General features: G+C 33.1%; 1 protein-coding gene across 1 annotated transcript; it reads right to left on the reverse strand.

Moving 5' to 3' along the window:
- Nucleotides 1-140: 140 nt before the first annotated feature.
- LOC128245666 (uncharacterized) lies at nt 141-14,666 on the reverse strand. The gene is made up of 7 exons (XM_052963880.1): nt 14,552-14,666; nt 8,432-8,547; nt 7,778-7,864; nt 7,201-7,523; nt 6,775-6,817; nt 6,387-6,497; nt 141-4,423 (listed from the first exon to the last, which is right to left on the reverse strand). Exons 2-7 carry the CDS (start codon nt 8,538-8,540, stop codon nt 4,020-4,022), a joined length of 1,077 nt encoding a protein of 358 aa, XP_052819840.1. The 5' UTR covers nt 8,541-8,547; nt 14,552-14,666; the 3' UTR covers nt 141-4,019.
- Between the last annotated feature and the right edge of the window lie 6,454 nt (nt 14,667-21,120).

Raw genomic sequence — 21,120 nt, forward strand, 5'->3', positions numbered from 1 at the left:
CGGATATGACGCTGGACTGCAATTTTGGCGATTCGGGTTCGAACCCGGTCTCCGACAGTTATTTTTTTACATTTTTTTCAATTATGATATCAAAGCGTAACACATTTTAATAAATAATTGTCCTGAGACTCGTTACAAATAAAAGCTTTTTTGGTGCCAATCTGATGTACAGTCAATTAACATTTATAAACACACTCTAGTTCCTGTCCGTTGTCGTTGATCTAGCCGATGTTTTCTTCTTAATTTTGTCATTGAATATTTTATATGCCCCTTCTAATGCCCCGAACTGGTATGGAAAAGCTTTATTCAACCGCGTCGTGGTTGTTTCAAATAAATTCGTCTTATCTAGCTCTAATAAGTTTCATAAATTTGTCAAATGAAAAAAATGTTCGACCTATTCACGTTGCGAATTTTGTAAGTAAGATTTGTCGTTTTCTAAATTTATCATGAACTTGGAAACGAACGCTGCTTTTTGTAGAATCCATTCAAAAGGATTTTATTACAAAGCTAATATAAATCACATGAACAATTGAAAACGGTTTACATCATGTAAAAGAAACACAGCAAGCATAAAAACTAATAAACAGAACGTAAGCTACGGGGTATATCCAAGGATAATGACAAAAGGTATATTAAATACATCCCTAGGAAAAAAAACAACGGACTTAGAAGATAACAACAACATCAAACATAATCAGAAAAGTTAATCATACTGTTTAAATTTAAGACAACGCAATTTATAATGACCTTGTAGTACTGGCAGATAAGTCGGGGGCGCACCTGGCGCGCATCTCATATAGACCGTCTAAATTTAATCGTTTCTGAGGGAGGGGCGAATGTCAAAAGGTTGTGCCATTAAGTTATGCCGCTCTAACTTCAATTCATGGATCCGCCTGGTGTAGGCATAAATATATTAACAGTAATCAAACATTAATGATTAATTTAAGCATTTTTTCTTACCAAACAATTGTAAATATCTTAATTGAAATGCAATTGTAATGCCTTTTTTAAATAATATCAGAGATGAAAACAAAAAGTAATACCATGGAAATAAATGTAAACCAAAATATTGTTAAATATTTTGAACATCTTAACATGTGTTAAGTACAAGTAATATTAAGAACACGCTACGGGAAATGCATTCGTAAAAACAGTACACTTTCATATATTCAAGATATTGCAGTTGAAAGGTATATTCAATAATAATTAAAAAATTGTTATCTGACAAACCAAAAACTCCTATAATATTTTGTTTTATAAGAGTAAAAACATCTACTGTTGAAGAATGAGTATTTTAAAATACGGACGCAAGCTATTTCAGGTAATAAATAACTGTCGTAAGACAGCTCACTCGACTATACGCCGCTTTGTCTTAGGAATGAATACAATAATGTAATATGTGCCTGTCAAAAGAGATAAAAAATGCAATTAAAAAGTAAACAAGAAACTTCGCAATGCGACGAAAGCATGTATTGAATAATTGACAAAACTTCAGCATTTGTAATGAGCTTCAGTTTTAACTGTTGTTTTTTCTAATTTAAGTAACAGTTACCTTGACGTTGACCCTAGGGACCCCAAATGCAATCACATCATTGGTCACCTTAAAGTCTTCCTTTATACCAAGTTTAAGCAACAGTGATATTGACCTTGACCATTACTCTCGGGGCCTCAAACACAATCCCATTAACTGTTCTATAAACTCTTTCTATAAACCAAGGCTGGTCGCTAAAGTTACTTAAAAAATGTGTGGAGATAACTGAATGAAGGATATTTGAGTTATAAGTGAAAATGCCAACTTGCCCTAAAAACTTTAACAGGACGTCGACGCCGACACCGACGCCGACGCTGGGGCGAGTAGTTAAGCCTCCTTATCATTTTCGAATAGTCGAGCTAAAAATAATTACATTGAATAAAATAAATATAAACTTCATAACACCATGACAACAAATTCAGACTTAATCCACTGGAATATCTAAGCGAAAAATCTCTGTCATCAAGAAGAAGACTGTAATAACTTTCTTATTAATTGTCCGTATCTTGCTAAGTTTTGGTCAAATATGATTAATTACTAGTATTTTATTTAAGAAAAATCAATAAACCAATAAAAACCCCTAACATTTCATACAGTTGGATATCAAATTAAATACAAAAACAATACTATATGAACACTATGTCGAATAGACTACAACACGGTAAAACAATAAAAACTACAGCTACAAGCACTTTTATCATGTCACAGGAACAAGCTCTTTTGTCAAACATTCAAAAAAACACTAGTTTACAGGCAAAAGTTAGGACCAATGAACTAGGGACATTAACGTATGATTACCAACCATTTACAAATATACACACAACAAACACATACCACACAATCATCACAATAGCATTACCGATAAATGATGGGAATACCGCCTCGGGACGGTCAGTGTAACACGTGTTTCCTTGGGTACTTAAACTAGTTTATATGGACATAACCTCACATATTTCCCAATAATTAGTTTACAAAACAATATATATGCAAAAAGCTACAGAAACATGCTTAGTAGCAAAAAGTTTAAACGTAAACCCGGTTTAGTGGCAATGGGCAAACGCCAAAGACATAGAACACAAATTCACAAACAAGAAACATAGAACAGCACACAACTCTACAAACAGCACAGTGCATAATACTATAAATATATATAAATAATTGGTATGTTTATCAAGAATTGTTGGGTACCGCCTTGGAACGGTCAGTAAAATGTAAATTTACTAGGGGTTTAAACCAGTTTATGTGCACAAACCTCACTCTTATCCCAACAATTCTTAATAAAGATAAAACGCAAAAGATAAATCTTATCAAAGTATGCATTAACTTGAGGAAACTTATCAATAAAACAAATAATAATAAAAAACGAAAAGGTAAATCCCAAGTACTTCAATGATTAGAGATCCCAACTCTATCTGCAGACGGACGGAAACAATTCAGAGCACCTAATGCAAATACTTTTCAAAGATACGATGCAGTCATCGTTAGAAACCAAAAACATCACACACAGTCTGCCTTATAAAATAAAAGGTATAAAACTGTGTGAGCATAGAGTTTCATAATAAAAAGCATTGTACTAAAACTGGAAACAAATAAAGAAAAACATTTTTTTTAAATAAATGCGACTAGTTTATGCTATTCTCTCCTTCCAAATGATTTGAAAACTTAAAATATTTGAAGAAATTTAAGTCACAGCCAAAACACAAGTTAATAGTCATAAACAAAGAACGGAAGAACAATTTAAAACAAAAGAAACAAGCAGTGTCTTGATAAATATTGTGGTACCGTCTTGAAAGGGTCAATGAAAGCAGGCTTTCACTTGGAAGTGAATCTAGTTTGCTAAGGCCGTAACTCACACATGTCCCAATATTTATCGATAAAAAACAAAATAAAAAAAATTAACCCCAACACGAACAATGAAGAATAAATTTAATAAATTTACCAAAAACCCATATAAACTGATAGTATTAAAGAAATTATTTCAAGTACTCAAAGATCGGATTTAAAGTGCAGGGATCCGTTTCAATAGGACATCTGAGTCATAGGGTCTTATAATGAAAGAATCATTGCATAAAATGGAGGAAGAACATAATGAAAATATGATAAAACAATAAAAATAAATAAATGTTGTCGAATATCTATTGAAATCTAAAAACGAAATGTACCGAAAACTTAGTATAGTATCTTACATATCTTAAAGATACCAAGTATCTTCACATGATTTCAAATTTATAATTAAATAAAAAAGTATGAATAAGGTTTTTTATCATAAATTTGTACTTCTTATATGTGATGTATGGAATCGATTGCATTAAAATAACATTGGGATTAATGTTTCGAATTATACATGGCACTGTTATACATGTAGGATTGTAAGTGTAGGATATTTTGTTGTATTTTGGCCAAGTTAAAGGATTAATACTTTGTTCATAAGAATAGGTTGATAATACGATTTGTTAAGTTTGCGTGAGATAAGAAGTGTTTCATCGAATTACGGCATATCGTAAGTGTAGTACGCAGTGAAATGGTCATTATAATTGTTATGAGATAAATAGTTTGGGTGGCTTACAGATACAGATATTCTATCAGTTTTATACAGTTTGAAAACCGCAGATAACAAACTTGTATAAACAACTTCGCTTGATTCATTGATAGATCTTTCACGTCTCATAAGAACACTAGTTTTTCCAAATTTGTGGGACAGTAGATTAACATGGTGACTGAATGTTGTTGTTGTTGTTGTATTGTCCGTTCCTGTGGCATTAACATTCAGCATAGAACTCACTATGAAGTAGCCTGGTTTCTCGATGAATACTTCTCCCTCTAGTTCGAGATGAATGCATTTGTTTGAAGTGAATGTGGTGCCGTTTTTATTCCATCGAACTTTTGAATGACCTATTAAAAAGAAAATATATCTCTCATGTCAATCATAATATTGATCGAAAGAAAATATATCTCTCATATCAATCCTAATATTGATCGAAAGTTACACAGAGAGAATTGGACAAAGACATTTGTCGTTTGAAGTGTGTGTGTGTGTGTGTGCGTGTGTGTGCGTGTGTGTGTGTGTGTATAGAATATTGAAATATCTTGAAAGGTTGTTGGTAATGTGCACAAAGAGGATGCAACGCTGGTTAAGGCTACTCTGGTTATATAACGTACACCAACGTACATCACTGTCACACAGTTCTTCCGTCTGATGTCCCTCAGACTGTGTTTTAGGGGCACCAGTGATATGTTTATCTTTTCGTACTTAATGGGAGGATGTCCTTTTATGTGATGATCGGTCAAAGCCTAAACCTTAAAATTAGTGTCCTACTGCCTCTGTAATGCCTATGTCAATTGGCCATACTGGCCTTATAGAGCTAATTGCATTCTGCAAGTAATTTGTTCTGAAATACTTGGTAAATGTTTACGAATGACAAAGGAAAACCTAAAACTACGTAAAAATGTTTTTCTATATAATTTTGAAGAGAATCCAACACTCAAAATTATTGCTAATAATTAATTCACTCATCTCCTTTTTTCACTTTTTTCACCGGCATCTACCGATACTATATGACGTAACAGGAATTCTTTTTGACGGGGGGGGGGGGTTATTGTACGAAAATTAAAGAATGCGTCATAAAGAATAATTGCTAATTTAGATGGAATCGACGTCGTATTAAAGCATTTCGTGCAATCATCTCACTGTATGACTTCAACAAATAAACTGCTTTTTTATAGTTCCCTAACAGATTCACAAACTAAATGAACTGACTCTTTCCGCAAAGTGGATGCATGCTTCCGCATAGGTCATGCAAACTGTACATTATAATTAAAACATTGGTCAAGATTTTTATATAATATTGATATCATACTGAAGATGCATAGTTTGAGTACTTTCGTAGATTTTGATTATTATTAGACATGTTTAATTAAGTTTGAAAAAAAATTGCTCAGCGGAAAGGGCTACAAAGAGGGCACTTTTTTCACGGGAAGGACATTCAAAATTTACATTCGGATCAAATTGCACATGGTTGTAATTAATATTGTTATTATACATAAATAAATCATATGTGTTAATTTTGTATTCTTGAAATTATAATAAAAACATATATGCTCTTTCATTTTGAGAATATCGTAGACGTGTTCATTTGACGTCTATAAGTGTTTTAAGTAAAACTTTTAATGTAGTTGAGTATACATTTAAGTTGATTGTTTAAATTTTATAACACAATACACCAAAGTGTTTTAGTCGTTGTGTGCCATACACAAAAACGTGTAACGAACGCATTTAATTTCAACAAAAACATTGACTTGGCCTTAGTATTTATGATTATTACAGTGCATGTATTTAACGAATTCTACTAATTTTATGTTTAAACGCAATCAAACTCGGTGAAACAAATATATATTTTTTAACACACCAATTATCATTTTTAAAGAAAGTTTTGCTAGTTGTAAGTAGGGAAATCGAAATTGCAACATCTGGATTAACAGTCAAATGTGTATCAGTAGACCGCGGATCCGTAACAACTCTGTCGTTGTATGTCCGATTTATTTAAACAGTTACATATGCAAATTTTTCAGAACACTACCTTTCTCTACCCAGGGTCTTTTTGAGATATTGGATATTGAACATAAATACATGCAATATAACACACAGGTCAGAAGCTGTACTTTCTCGGCAACCACAATCAATAGGATACAAGTTCTAATACGGCTATGTACATTCTTTTTAAATAATACATAAAATTATTATATCTTTCATTATGCTGTCTCCATTATTTATTTTTTAAATCACATCATATGATAATTTAATGATAATATCGGAATTAGAATCTCACTGAAACGTTGTTGACGGTGTTATGATTACCTTGGACTATATGACTCGGTACGCTATCTACCACTCCAACCAGTTTGGCTGTAGGCGTTTTGATCCCCTGCCACTCACAGTCGGTGATAAACGATTCTCCGACTAATTGACCTGTATTAAGGTATTAATAAAACAATTAATTTTCGTCACTTTCCTTGATTTTTATAAAAAATAACATATATATTTGAAATTTTTAGTTTGTGCATGCAAACGATATGTTTTAATTAAATTGATAAGGTTGGCTATATATGCAGTACATTTAAAATTCAAATAGTTAAAATGAACGTGGAGGTGGAAACTACATTTTTTTTTAAATCTTCTTAATTGTTCTCATTTATCATTTTAGTTAGATTCTCATACGAACTCTAAACGTCAATGCATATCTTACTCGGATTTGCTTGTCTGTTTTCGAGGTATTGTTTTGTCATCTCCTGAGAAAAAAGCAAACATTATAAACACCATTTAGACATATGCACAGCGAACATTTCTTGTCAATCTTATTTTCTAAAGGCAAAACCACGAAAAGGAATGTTGCATTAGTATAAAATATTTGTAAGCACTTCTAACTTTTCGCAACAGATATAAAAATAAATTGATGTTTTATTTTGAGAACTTAAAAAAAAGTAATGGAAATGATTGGCTGGTTTTCGAAGTGCTTTGCCATCTACTGAGAAATAAAATCATGAATCCATTTTGAATTGTGCACAGCTTATATTACTGGCTTAAGAAAGCTTTGTTGATAGTTATAGTAACAAAATGCATATCAACAAATTAACTTCTTTTTAAAGGCAAAACCATGAAAAATGTTCATTACGTTTTTAATGCGGAGCTCCATAATTTGGCGAATTGGACCACAGCATACCGAATCGTTATATATTTGTCTCCATGCATCAATAACGTGTTCTGTGTCAGTGTACGGACTCGTTTGTTTTATGTCATCGCATGTCACACAATGCATGCTGCTCTCCAATGGCGGCGGTTCCATAATGATTCTCCACGATGCAGTCAAGAGGAGTAACTGTACAATTGTCAGTATGAATAATCCAACAGTTGCACGTCGTAATGTTTTTTCTTCAAACGTGCACTCAAGACCCATCCTTTTGAATTTAAACCGAATGCTGGTGGTTCTCATGGTCTCTATTTTCCAAATGTAAAGATAAATTAAACTCATAATCAAGTACGCCCAACTTATATGTATATATGTATCCTGTATTTGAATCCAAATACATCACTAAGCCAATAAACCAAACGATAAGCAATGATACAAATAATGCACAAATAAGAGAAATATAACTGAATAAATTAAAACGTTGTTTTTGTTGTTTAAATAAAATGTTTATATATCTATAACAATTTCAAATACTTGTATGATAAATCGCAACTACTTTCACCTTTTACTGGGCTAGGGACCGTTATAGTCTGTCTGGCAGGGTTACGGTTGTGTATGGGGTGTATCAACGTTAAATGCTTCCATAATACTGAAAAGTGCATTCATGGTTTTAAACTGGTGATGATAATAATGGGGCGCTTCAAGCATAAATAAGACATATTTTAAGGTTAGAATTGCAAGTGTTTTGGAATAATTTCAAATATAAAACGAAGAAAACCTTAAAATACAGATAACCCTTAAAATGGCTACATAACGCTATAATATATTATAAAATGGATGACGGCATTCAACATTTAGCCACAGGAAACCTCAAGTCTCTCGCGTAGGATTTTAATGCGCTCGTTATGGCCGTTTTACACTAAGGCCTAATTTTGGTTAATTATTTATATATTAATAAAGACGAATTTTGATATAAAACATTATCAGTAAAGGCGAACAATACATTTCAAATCAAGTCTTCTAATGTATCATCTATTACTAGTTTTGTTATCGTTTTGTTCATGTAAGATATTGAATAGTTATGATTATGTTTATTAAAAAAAATTTGACGGGGCACAGAAAACGTCCATTAGAGACAAACTGGTATTGTATATACGGTTGACTATTATACGTATTTACAAGTACGTTTCTATAACAGTATATAACATATACTTACATAATAATTTGCCACCGCCTTCCCCCTTTTTGACCTGTGGATCGGCGGCAGACATTTTGTTGCAGATTTGCGTTTTTCTCTTTATATAGCTAACCGATTTCGAATGCATCAAAATCCTGAAAAATGCATCAGTGGTTTTAGAAGTGCAAGAACTATGAACCCCGACAAGCAGAAAAGGGTCGAGCATTTTTTTTTTAGTTGTCGGGTTTTGGGCATTACGTAACTAATTAAACACATAAGAAGTACACCAATGGCCCTTAAAACAGTACAAAATGTACGGCGGTATTTTTTTCTTTGAGTCACAAAAACGTCATATCTCCTAATAAAAAAAACTAATTGTACACATGTACACAGAAAGCAAACAAAGCATTTTAAAAATATATTCTAATGTATCATCGATAAGTAGGAAACGTTTTTCCATGTTATATTTTGACTAGTTCATGCTCTATTATAGTACACAATGGGACATGCCACAGAAAACGCTTATAAGAGACAATAGATGAAACAGATATTCAACATTTGATGGTCTTTTATACGAATAACAAGTCCGCATAATTTGTATGTATGTATCTATAGCAATTTAATACACTAACGTAATCAATTGCAAGCGCCCTCCCCTTGGACCGGGCTGGGGACCGGCAGGGTAACTGAGTTCTTTTTAGAATAACCCACTCCAAATGAATCAAAATGCTGAAAGGTGCATAAATGTTTTTAAATTTGCAAAGATTATGAATCCTGACAAACAGAAATAGGTCGTATGTTTAATTTTATGCATAATGTCAAATGTGTTTAAAAAAACGAAGAGTACCTCAGAAATACCTAAAACCCTCAGAAATGTTACATGATGTATGGTGGCATTCAGTATAAGAGTATCAAGAAACATCAAATTTCCCACGTAAAATGGTGATGCGCTTGTCCTGCTCGTTTTACGATATTGCGCAGATTAATTTTTATTATTCATATACAAATAAAAAAATAGTACTATGAAATTTAGGGTTTATACATCCGATTCATTCCAATTTTTTTTCACCCTATACAATCAATAGCGTCATTGCTTACTGGTATATGACGTGAAGCTAATTATAACAATGGCATTGGAAACTCTTGGCGTAGCATTTATTTTACTTATATAGTTGATTGTTCGAAAAAGGCTTACTACTTATAATTCATTGAACAAAAATAATAATTATTAACTAAGTTAGTCTTCGGAATATTTATTGTATTTCAATACGTTTTCTATTGGAATAAGTTTGATATTCTTGTATGGGAACACTATCGTAAAATTGACAATACGGTATATTATTAATCAACTATTGTGTATTTGACGCGATACCGAGACAATCGCAGTACTAATGCTTGTCAATTGACGACAATATATGCCAAAACTCGCCAAATATCGACCAAAGTCGGTCAATACTAGTTTTTTGCCGTTGATTGGCTACTAAACTCATCAATTACGGTATTCGAGGAACGGAATTCTTGACAGTCGAAACTCGCCCCTGAGATGAGAATGCCGTAAATTGTTTGAAAGACAGCCATTTTACTTCCGTTTTATCGGCTGTTTTGAAAACTATATGCCTTGTTTGAAATATATTTGAAATTCCTAGCATATAAAATAGTTTAACTACTTTGCTATTACAGTTATATTTAACCCTAAAGCTGAAAACGGTTTTCGCTCAATAAACAAAAGAACGCTTGCACCCAGAAACTACATATTTAGTATGCCATTTGATCATGACTACAAAATTACCCGGATAGATACTTATGTCAGTAGGTCAAAGGTCATGGTCGCGGTTAACTTGAGGTGAAAAAGGTTGCCGCTCAATAAATTTAGAACCCTTGCACCCAATAACTTCATACTTGGTATGACAGTTGGTCATGACTAGTTGATGGCCCTTATTGATAAAAGGATGAGTTGGTCAAAAGGTCAAGATGACATTGAGTCAGTTAATGGTTTCCCGTTGAATACCTTAATAACGCTGGCATTAATGAACTTAATATTTAGTAATCCAGTTGGTCGTTTCTAGTTGATTGTCTCTATTCATAAGCGGATCATTAGGTTAAAGGTCAAGGCTGTGGTGCCCTTTAGGTGAAAAAATACCGGTTTCCGCTTAATAACTTAAGAATGATGAAACACAGGAACTTCATACTTGATGTGCCAATTGGTAATGACTAGAAGATGACTCCTATTAATTTTAGAATCGGTAGGTCAAAGTTCAAGGACGCAGTGAATTTAGGGGGAAAAGTGTTCAATAATAACTAAAGAACACGTAAACCCAGGATCCTCATAATAAGTATGCAGGTTGGTCATGACCAGTAAATAAGATTTTTTAAATTTTATATCAGAAAGTCCAAGGTCAAGGTGACCTTGAGGTGAAAATATGTACGCTCAATAATTGTCGATCCTTTGGATCCAGGAGCATCATACTTGGTATGCTTGTTGGTCATGACCAGTACATGACGTCTATTGATTTTCTAGAGCATTAGGTCAAATGTCAAAGTATCTTTTAGGTGTAAGAAGATACATTGGTGGTGACCTTAAGCTGAACAATGTTTTTTTTATCTAAATAACTAAAGAGCGCTTGCACCAAAGAACTGCATGCATGGTTTGCCATGTTTTCATAACTAGTAGATGACCCATATTGGTTTTTGAGATGAGGTCAAGGTCGCTGTGACCTTAAGGTGAAAAGAGTTTACGCTGATTAACTTAGTCGTAAAGTTCCCGAACTCTGATTATGATATCCAAACTGTTTACTTTAAAACATATAATACGGCAGTACGGTAGGCACATGTATTTGGAAGTAGTGTTGCAAATTTGACACGAAACAAACAACATACAATTAAATAGCATCATTCTATTACACATAACCATGAACAACATGGAGCACTTTGCACAGCAAAATAACTCGACGTCACATTTAACGTTACGCCTTTTCAATATTTACGCCTCATGCAAGGACACATTTTCGGTGTCTCTCTACCCACTTTTCAAACACATCTCTGAAATACACAGGGTCGTATCTCCTGATATGCGTCCGTGCAGCAATCGCCGGTTCCTGAAGCGATTCGAGCTTCCGGCCTCGAGGCTCACCCTTTAATCTTAATAACAAAGCGAAATCCATAAGAGTCTTTTCTGTTACAGACAGCAATCTTTGAAAGTGCTATTTCGGCACCCAGCGCGCACATATTTTATTCATGTTGAGCTTATTTTTAAAAAAATTATGAACTCTTCCATGGCTCAAATCCGTGGTGGATGCTCTTTCGTTAATCGACCCTCGTATGTCGTCGGTAATAAGTTGGCAACGAGTACCCGAGTACTCGATCGATCGTCCGAGTACTCGAGTACCTATTCACTTCTCGAGTACTCAGAAAAATAATCCATAAAAATCACCAAATACACGATTTACAGACGAAGAAACAGATCTGGTTAGTTTCCAAGAGGACAATTTACGGTCCCTCTAATCCCCGCTGTGTACACAATTGACCCTAATAAAATAGTTGAGAGTTGCAAACTGTCAACAAAGGGCCCCTATTTCCAATTAGCACTAATGTCAATTAGCGAAGTTTTGATAGCGGAACTTTCACCTACACAATTCTATTGTTTACCAATTAGAGACCTTTCACCAAACAATGGATGCTAACGAGCGAACGAGTAGCGACCGTTAGGAGCATTAATTTCTTAATTGGCGTATTTTAACTTTTTTTGTAATTATTATCACAATTGATTGGTTGATATCTTAAATCAAGAATTATGAATATTAATGAGGTTAACAACAATAATACAGTACGAAGTATTTCGTTCATTACGCTATTAATGTTCGTTCATTGTAATTCTGATGTTCATTATAAATCTCGATTATCTAGACGCTCGAATAAAATCCGCGGCCGGGTTTAACTTTCCAGCTATATTGTAGCAAATTTGCAGTGCATACTTATATATAAAATCATTAGAGTGAAATAAAAAAGACAAAATTAAAAGCATGAAACAACATTTGTTTTCCTTTAATTTAATTAAGTACATAATGAAAGTCTGATTTAAAGATGAAAATGACCAATAATACGACCAACGCACAATATACGCCATGAACGATACATGTATACACGATCTTGTCTTTCCCAAATACGAATTAATTTTTTCCGAGTAATCGAGTACTCGATCGAAAAATTGTCCGAGTAATCGAGAACCAATATTACTACTCGTTGCCATCACTATAATAACATATGTTACATCACGAGCATCTTTGTCGCTGGATGTTGGCCGACCGGCTCTTTGATTTTCTTTTGTTCATCTCTACCGTTCTTTTGTCATATATAAAAGGAATTCATTTATTCTTTATTCCATATTCAGTTCGTAAATAGTGAAATACTACCGACATATTCAAGCATTTAATGTTTCTAAATTTTTTTTAGATACATCATTTTTTAACAAAACATTTTTCACATCAGAATTTTGGTTTTTGCAAGTACAATTGTATGCCTTGGTGCATAGTGTCAAACTGTTATTTACTCAATGTTTTGAAATTTGTCACCAAAGGCCAACGATTAAAGATTAATTATTAGTTGCACGGAAAATTGAGCCTACTGGTTGTAAACATTTTGATATATCGAGGGAATTCAATGGCGTTAACAACAAAGATATACTATTGTTATACAATTTCATTTGAAGGCGGCATCGCTGATTCTTGACGAAACGCCAGAGATGAATACTTTATACTTAGATGCCATGAAGTAAATTCTTAATGATTAAGAAGAGGCGGAGTGACTTTCAACCTCATTGGTTGACGCATTGTCAATGACGAAGGGATTGTGTATTGAATGAGTTGCAGAAGGCGGAATATAAAACATGTGCGAATGTTGAAATTCTTAATGATTAAGCATAGCACTCAATGTTTGCTTATCTGCAGTTTTGTTGGCTGAAAATAAAGACAGTATTCTTATAATAGTTTACGGTGTCATCACTAGTTATGGTACTATTAAAATGCAAATATTGTTATAAACTTATAAAAACCGTCATAGCTGATTCACGGCAGCATCGTCCAAGATGATTCGTTATAGTACACGGTGGCATCACCAGTAATAGTGTATATATAAGTTTTTAAATAAAATTTTAAAAGCGATATTGAAGATTCATGGCGGAATCAAGATGATTCGTTTTAGTTAACGGTGGTAATACCAGTAATAGTTTATATGCAAATATTGATATAAAATTATAAAAGCAACATTGATGATTCATGGCAGAATGACCAGATATGATTTTTTAGTACACGGTTTCACCACTAATAGTGTATATAACATTATGTATTTGTTTTAAGTTATAATAAGCGGCACCGCTGATACATGGTGGAATCGCCAGAGATGATTCATTTTAGAGCACGACAGAATAACCAGTACTAGTTAATATATAAACATTGTTATGAAGTCTTAAACTAACATTTTGAAGTTTAATTGTTCTGATGTTAATTCTATTATCGGGCGACATTGAGTCCAGCCGAGGACCGACGATGATCAGTCGACATGGTTTTCAATAATTCACCAAAATGTCATAAGTGTTCGATCAAAATTAAATACATCAAAGACGAACTTAGATATTTTGTGTTTCACGCAGACACATTTTTCCTAAGGTCAGGAAATTGTTCTTGACAAATAAATAAAAAGAAAACTCGAATGATTCCAGAGATTAATGTTTCAAAAGAATTTTGTTCCAGTAATAAAAGGTTCAATGTTATCACTGTTTTTACATTTGATTAATCATTAACATGTATGATGATCTGTTTATATGTTGTATTTAAGTTATCATAATAGTAAACCATAGAAAAGAGAACCAGCTAGTTACCTTTGTGCCTATGTAAAGCCTGTTACTCATGTTAAGAAAAATCTATAGAGGCATTAAATCGAAATTATGTGATTCTGAGAACACCAAAACCAATGTTAAAACTGTCAATCTGTGAAAGTGTATCTTTAAATATGGTTAAAAAAATATTAATTGATGTCTTATCACTATAACAAAGTGTTATTACCAAAACGGTGAAGTCATTCATTAAGGTTTTGAAATGAATTCACAAGCGTTTGTGGGATAAAAAAGTTAAATATCTTTGAAACAAGTCATAATAATAAACAAACCTTAATTTCTAATCCTTTTCTTCGTCAATGATACACTCCAACTGATCCGAGCTCGCTTGAATCATTAATAGTTACAACTAATGCCTGCATGTTTTTGTTAAAGGTTGGGTGTCCATTGCATGCCAGTTTGGTTTTAAAAGGATTGTTAATATTCTATACAATCTTGATCTGAATATCGATAAACGCTTGTCAATCGTGTCTTTTGAATTATGTTTTCAATAATCGTTCTATTAGCAAAATAATCTTTGTATAACTATTCTCTAATATCGAGGTTATGACGCATAACATACCAAAACAATTGGAACATTTTTTTTGACTTGTCTCCAAAGGCAATATGGTAACAGAAAAACCTAGGCGGCATAATTGCAAGATAAAATTGTTCCTATTTCCTATCAAAATAGCAATGTTTATTTAAAGTGACACTCTTATTCAAAATCAATACGTACACAGTCATGTATATCAAACATCAATTTTGAGTGATAAACCTTTAACTACTTACTTAATAATGCATTTATGCAAGATATTACTAACTGAAAACGAAATTGAGACCGTGTATATAATAGCAAAAATAATAAATGAATGTGAAACTAAGTTTGTCATTTAAAGCGGAGCTACAGTTTATAGTAATTAACTTATTTCCTAACTAATTCGCTCCTTTGTTCGATCTGAAAATAATATATAAATTATGCTAGACTGCAGCTTTTTCTTATTAGATGTTTATAAGTTTATTAGTTCCGAATTTTATTGTTTATATAAAATTTTGAATTGACTTTTTTCTTGAAAATGCTTACGTTTCAAGTTCAATTTGAAGATTTAATTATGGAAGTGTGTATCTGTACGATTTGTGTCAAGGGCAAATTCTGTATTATTATTGAAGTACAATCATGCTTTAATTTAATGATTTATATTTAAGGACTTAAGATACTTGTTCACTGGTTTTCAATATTAAATTTCCTCGAACCAAGGGACATCCAAACATAAATTTTAATTATATTTATACAAGAAGTTCGTTAGAACCAGACCATCCTCAATTTGTCAAGTATCTTTATGGGAAATTACGATGTACTGATTTCAATAGATTAAAGTGCAGACATATTGCTCACGAATTCACGCAAAAGCAGCCATTTGTTATATGCGAATTGTATGTACACGTGTTGAAAATGATGTTAAAATTAACGCGTTTAGGCGCATTTGACAATTCCTAGCGGAAGCGTGAGCTGTTCAGGTATCAACTATACATGCCTACGACGGTAAAATAACGAGTAAGAACACACCAAATGAAGTAGGTAAGCATTGAGCAAAAGCCTGTTATAAATAGCAAGTTAACGATTTGAATGATATAATTTGTCAAACCCCTTCGCAATTGAATTAAAACGAACTGTGCACAATTTTTGCCCTTCAGTATATATCCAGCTATGTTTGAAAACAAGTCAGTGCCTTTCACCTTGAAACTATATTTAGCGTACGCATAATATTATACCATATAAGGTAAAGAATATACTAAACTTAATATCATACCATATAAGGTGAAAATAACGGGGTTTCACAGAATTCTTTGTAATAAAGCGAATTTAGCTTCCTCTTCCAATAATTGCAGCAAAAATAGCGTATGTATTCTAAGTATTTAACCGAAGCACAATAAATACTTATACGTTTTTAATTTGTTTGAAAATTAAAAAAGAAAGCAAGAATAAAGTTTATGTCTTACATAAAATAAAATTATGTTTTTTTTTAAGTTAGATAGATGAAATTCAGAGCGATTTTGATTTTATCTTATTTAAAGCTGCACTCTCACAGATTTACCGTATTTACAATAATAGAATGTTGCTACAGCAAATTTATCAAACAAAAAAGCAGATATTTAAATTATTCATGCCATGGAAACAAATGTTAATTTTAATCTTTTTTGAAATAAAAAGTGCCTATGATTATTATTAAACATTAAGCATTATATAAACATTTTAAATGGCGCGTGCAATGCACAAAGGGCAATTGCAGATGACGTAAAACAAGTGCTTGTTAGAATAATCGTAAATCATGTTCGTTCAATAGCAATTATAAATTCATTGTACATATCTTTACGCTTTAATATCTATCAATATCAAAATCATTCCAACAATTCCTACGATAGATACAATACGACTGTTTAAGAATATCGGTGATGAAAAACATCGATCATCATAAAGTACCGTGTCCTATTTGTAAAAGAATGTGATCGTATAAATGTACTTAAAGGAGACATATCTATCTTTGAGACACCATAATTGGACTTTTGATGATTTTAAAAAAAACTGTGCCGGAGCGAATACGATAGCACTTTAATGTCCATAAGTCTGCCCTGTTCTTTTGACAATTGATGACTGCACTATACAGTTATGTTTTGAACAACTAAACGCATTCTGTTCGACCTGCCTATGTTATAACTACGTACGATTCTTCTTTTAACAACGTTATATTGAATTTGTCATGGGTAACATAATACGCAAGTGACTGTATTTTCCAGTCTAAGCTACACTCGGTTACATAATCAAATTTAAAGATAATTAACACAATCTTCTCCCCGCCGTCGTCTTCCTCCCCGTCACGCCCACGAAGCAATTGAGTTTATGTCATCCTATAAGTCATTCATATAAGTCTCTAGTTTAAGTTCTCATTTATAAGAACTAAGTTGCAGTTCTTATTTCAAAGTTTTACCTTACAGGCTTTCGTTGAATGGCCTCTGTAAAGATATAATAAAGTATGCGTGTCATTTTTAAAAGAATAATATCCTTATTCATTTATGATGAGTATTTTATCGAAACGATAATCTGTACAATTTGTTTTTCAGGCAAATGCTGTCTTATGAAAGCATCCATATCGAAATACAAGCATGCTTTATTACAATAATAATTTATGCTTCAGAAAAGGACACACAATAGAGCAAGGGTCTCAAGCATTCATTGCACCTAGAGACATCCATACATGCACTCTTTTTTTTTATTATTGTTTATGCAAGACAATCGTTAAAATCAGACCTTCCTTAATGTTTCAAGCATCCTTTTCGGGGTATAAAAAATGTACACATTTCAATTGATGGATGTGTAAGCATAATGCTTTCAGATTCATGCAATAGAACCGGAATTTGTTTAATGCGAATTTTACGTATACGTATACGTGTTAAAAGATAACGTACAAAAGTGCGTGTAGGCAAATTGACAGTTCTAGCTGGAAGAAAGAGCTGTATAAGTATGAAGCAGCCCATTAACACAAAAATACATGTCTAGAACGCTAACAGATTAAGTAAGAATAATGTTGGACAGTGACCGTAAGACAACGCCCAATGCAGTAGGTACATATTTAGAAGAAATAACAACTGAACTCTTAATAATTGTAAACCTAATGATGGGATCACATTATTTTAATGTTATTTAAACATCGGCAGTGGTTTTCTCTATCATTTCAAATATTGCCCGTATTCAGATAGCTTTATTATAAACTAGGCTTGAGCGTTGAAAATATACATTTAGTATGCACTTAATATTATACCGTAGTATGTAACAATATACCTGAGTTTGAAATATGATTACCTTATACGTTTTAAGGGGAATTATTTTCTTTTGTCATTGAGCGTTTTAATCTTCCTCTGTTGTCATTGCAGTTTAATAGATAAGAACAGACCAATTAGGTGTGTCCTCTAATTATGAACCATATAACAAAGAATACTTCGCGTGTTTTTATTTGTTTAACTATAAAAACAAAGCGTGTGTCTCACGTATTATAAGATTATGTTTGTAATTTAGATATAGAAGTACAAAATTCAGCGTGTCAGGTTTTAAGTAATTGCATTTAGAAAGGTAGAAAATGGAAGAGTAATATTTGATGTTCACGTTTGGATGGTCAGTAGACATTCTTCATACGGTGTAATTAGTAGCGTACTGTTAAATTGAAACAATATTTCGCTTTACGCACTCCATACAATGCACGGTAAGCTGATCAGTGCGGCATCAAACAGTTACTATTCCCAGCTCTCGTGATTGAAATTATGTATTACTCCCGAATCGCGATCGTTGGCTGTTATTTCTATACCTAGGCAAGTGGGTTCAGTAGCTAGAATCTCATTAAAATCATTATCGTAATGTTCACTTTTATAGTTTCGCTGTGTTCGTTCTGAGAACATTTCGCTGGAGGTCACATTACGATGATGCTGAATCGGGGTCTCCCTAACAGAATTTCTTTTAAAATCAGTGACTGCATGTATATCGCACTAATGCGTTTTGAATTTTAAGTGGTAAAACTATTTTAATGTACCTATTTATTTTAAGTTAATCTGAGCAATTTTAAATCTATTCATAGTATACCTCATTGACAGATTGAAAGAATACTACCAAATCATTACATTCCAGGTATCATCGCAATTGTACACACACAAAAAAAGTATTTTACAAAGTCTTACAATGATGAGTTTTAATGAACAAGTAGTACAGGTCCCCGTTCAGAATTTAAAGTCGATTTCAAGTCAATCAAAGTAAGAATCATAACGAGATTTTGGTATTTACAAACACATTTTTTTGCAGGATTAAATTACAATCTCATCTAAATATTGCAGACATGGTTTAAATCTTAAACTATTAGTAAATCGAGATATTTGTACCTATTGTCTTTTTCTTTTATTTTGCTAGTATTACAGTTAATTTTATACTTTGTAAAACTTGCTCAACTAATGACCCCTGAACTGCATGATGCCCCCGCCAATCAGGAAGTAGCTACTTCCAACGAGGATTAGCTATCAAACCAGCAACTAAGCTCAGAATATAATGTTATTTATTAGGTAATTTCATACTGGCAAACTTAATTGTCCGAGGTTAGCTGTATATTTGACTGAGCCCAAAAGGGCAGAGGCAAACACAGCTGACCGGGTTTTGATATATATTGTCGTCAATTGTCTGGTATTGGTACCGCGATTGTCCCCGTATCGCGTCAAATACGTAATTGTTGATTAATAATAGGCTCTCTTGGGGTCTAAACTGATGCATTTTCATCTTCTACATTACCAATTGACTTGCAATACTCTAAAGACTCAGAAAGTTCTCAAAATTGTTCGTTTAATAAAACCATTTTCAAACAAATGTAAAAGTAGTTGGATAACGTATGGTGAGCAATATAGGTATTGTCAAACCATGGACCCAAACCGTTATTTGGCGGAACTGGACGAAGAAATGTGCCTTCTTTCATTCGATAATGGTGCCCGAAAGCAACCAGTAAGACAATTCTATGATTTTAACCAGCCACCTACTTAGACCCAAATGCAGATTTTTAACGATTGCCTGAAATGTTAGAATTATCATCCTCATTGGCTCTGCTCTCTCTCGACCGCTACTTTGGTAGATGTTTGCCCCTCATGGTATATGGGACCTTGCAAATTCTCAAGTCGACTTTCTGGAACCTTTTAATCTCTTATGTCGGTATCCAAATAAAGCAGGCACCAAACTATTTTACAGAGGAATATGGGGGCGTTTATATTGAACAGTAAGAATGAAATAAGAAATTACTGTCTGAAAATATTTACTTTTCGGAAACACAAAAAAAATTCACAAGGAATTATCTTTTGACGGCGACCTTTCGCAGATCGCCGCACTTTCTTAATAAGCGATGTTTCCAAGGCATTTGTTTAAAAATTGAATTGTTGAGATATATCGTAAATTGTGTTGCGCAATTAGTCTATATTTTTCTCCGTACATTTTATCAGGCTAGATATAAAACTTGGAGATAACAATTACAACGACCAGTGTGAATGGTTCGGTTGTAGTTACGCCCCTTCCTTGTTTAAATAATTTACGAAATTCTAACATTGCGAGATAGTTTATGAGTCTTTCTTTCGCTGGTTGCTTGGATTCTGAAGCATGTGTCTAACTTATAAAAAATATTCATAATATTAGTTAACGCTCGCAATTAGTGGATCAAGGGCTTGGGGACGCAAACAAAATAATAAAATACGCCCCAAATCCACGATTTCGGACTAGAAATTGTCAAATATTTCATTGATGAGAACCCCTTAACTCCCTTATCAAAACAGTTATCCCCCCTCTAACTTCGAATCATGAATATGCCCCTGGTGGCTGTTTCTATAGCCGTGGGAAAATCTGAAGCCTAACTTCTGTGAAATGAAAAATAGATAAGTAATATAATCAGTCACGATTAAAATATTCGTTTCATATGATAAAAAGAACGAGTAAATACCAACAATTACGTCGCTTTAAAAAAAAAAACAGACTGCGGGCATAAAAATAATTGGCTGGGAAATTAAGTTTTTTTTCATTCGTCGGTGTATGGAGCAAAGACGGGCATCAGAAGGTGCTGCCATTTTATTATTGAGCAAGTACCAATACTATTGCTTGTATATTTACGGGACAAACATATTGCAATTTTAACACTAGTCATGTGGTCTGATAATGGCTTGATACACATTCGTAATGAGCAAACTCCGAAATATAAACGAGACATCCATCTCATACATACAATACAAAATGCCAATTTTGATTTAATTCTCGTAGGCGCTTTGACATTATTTTCAAGCGATAACAAATGCAAAC

This window comes from Mya arenaria, chromosome 2, assembly GCF_026914265.1.
Source record: "Mya arenaria isolate MELC-2E11 chromosome 2, ASM2691426v1".
NCBI classification, from domain to species: Eukaryota; Metazoa; Mollusca; class Bivalvia; order Myida; family Myidae; genus Mya; species Mya arenaria.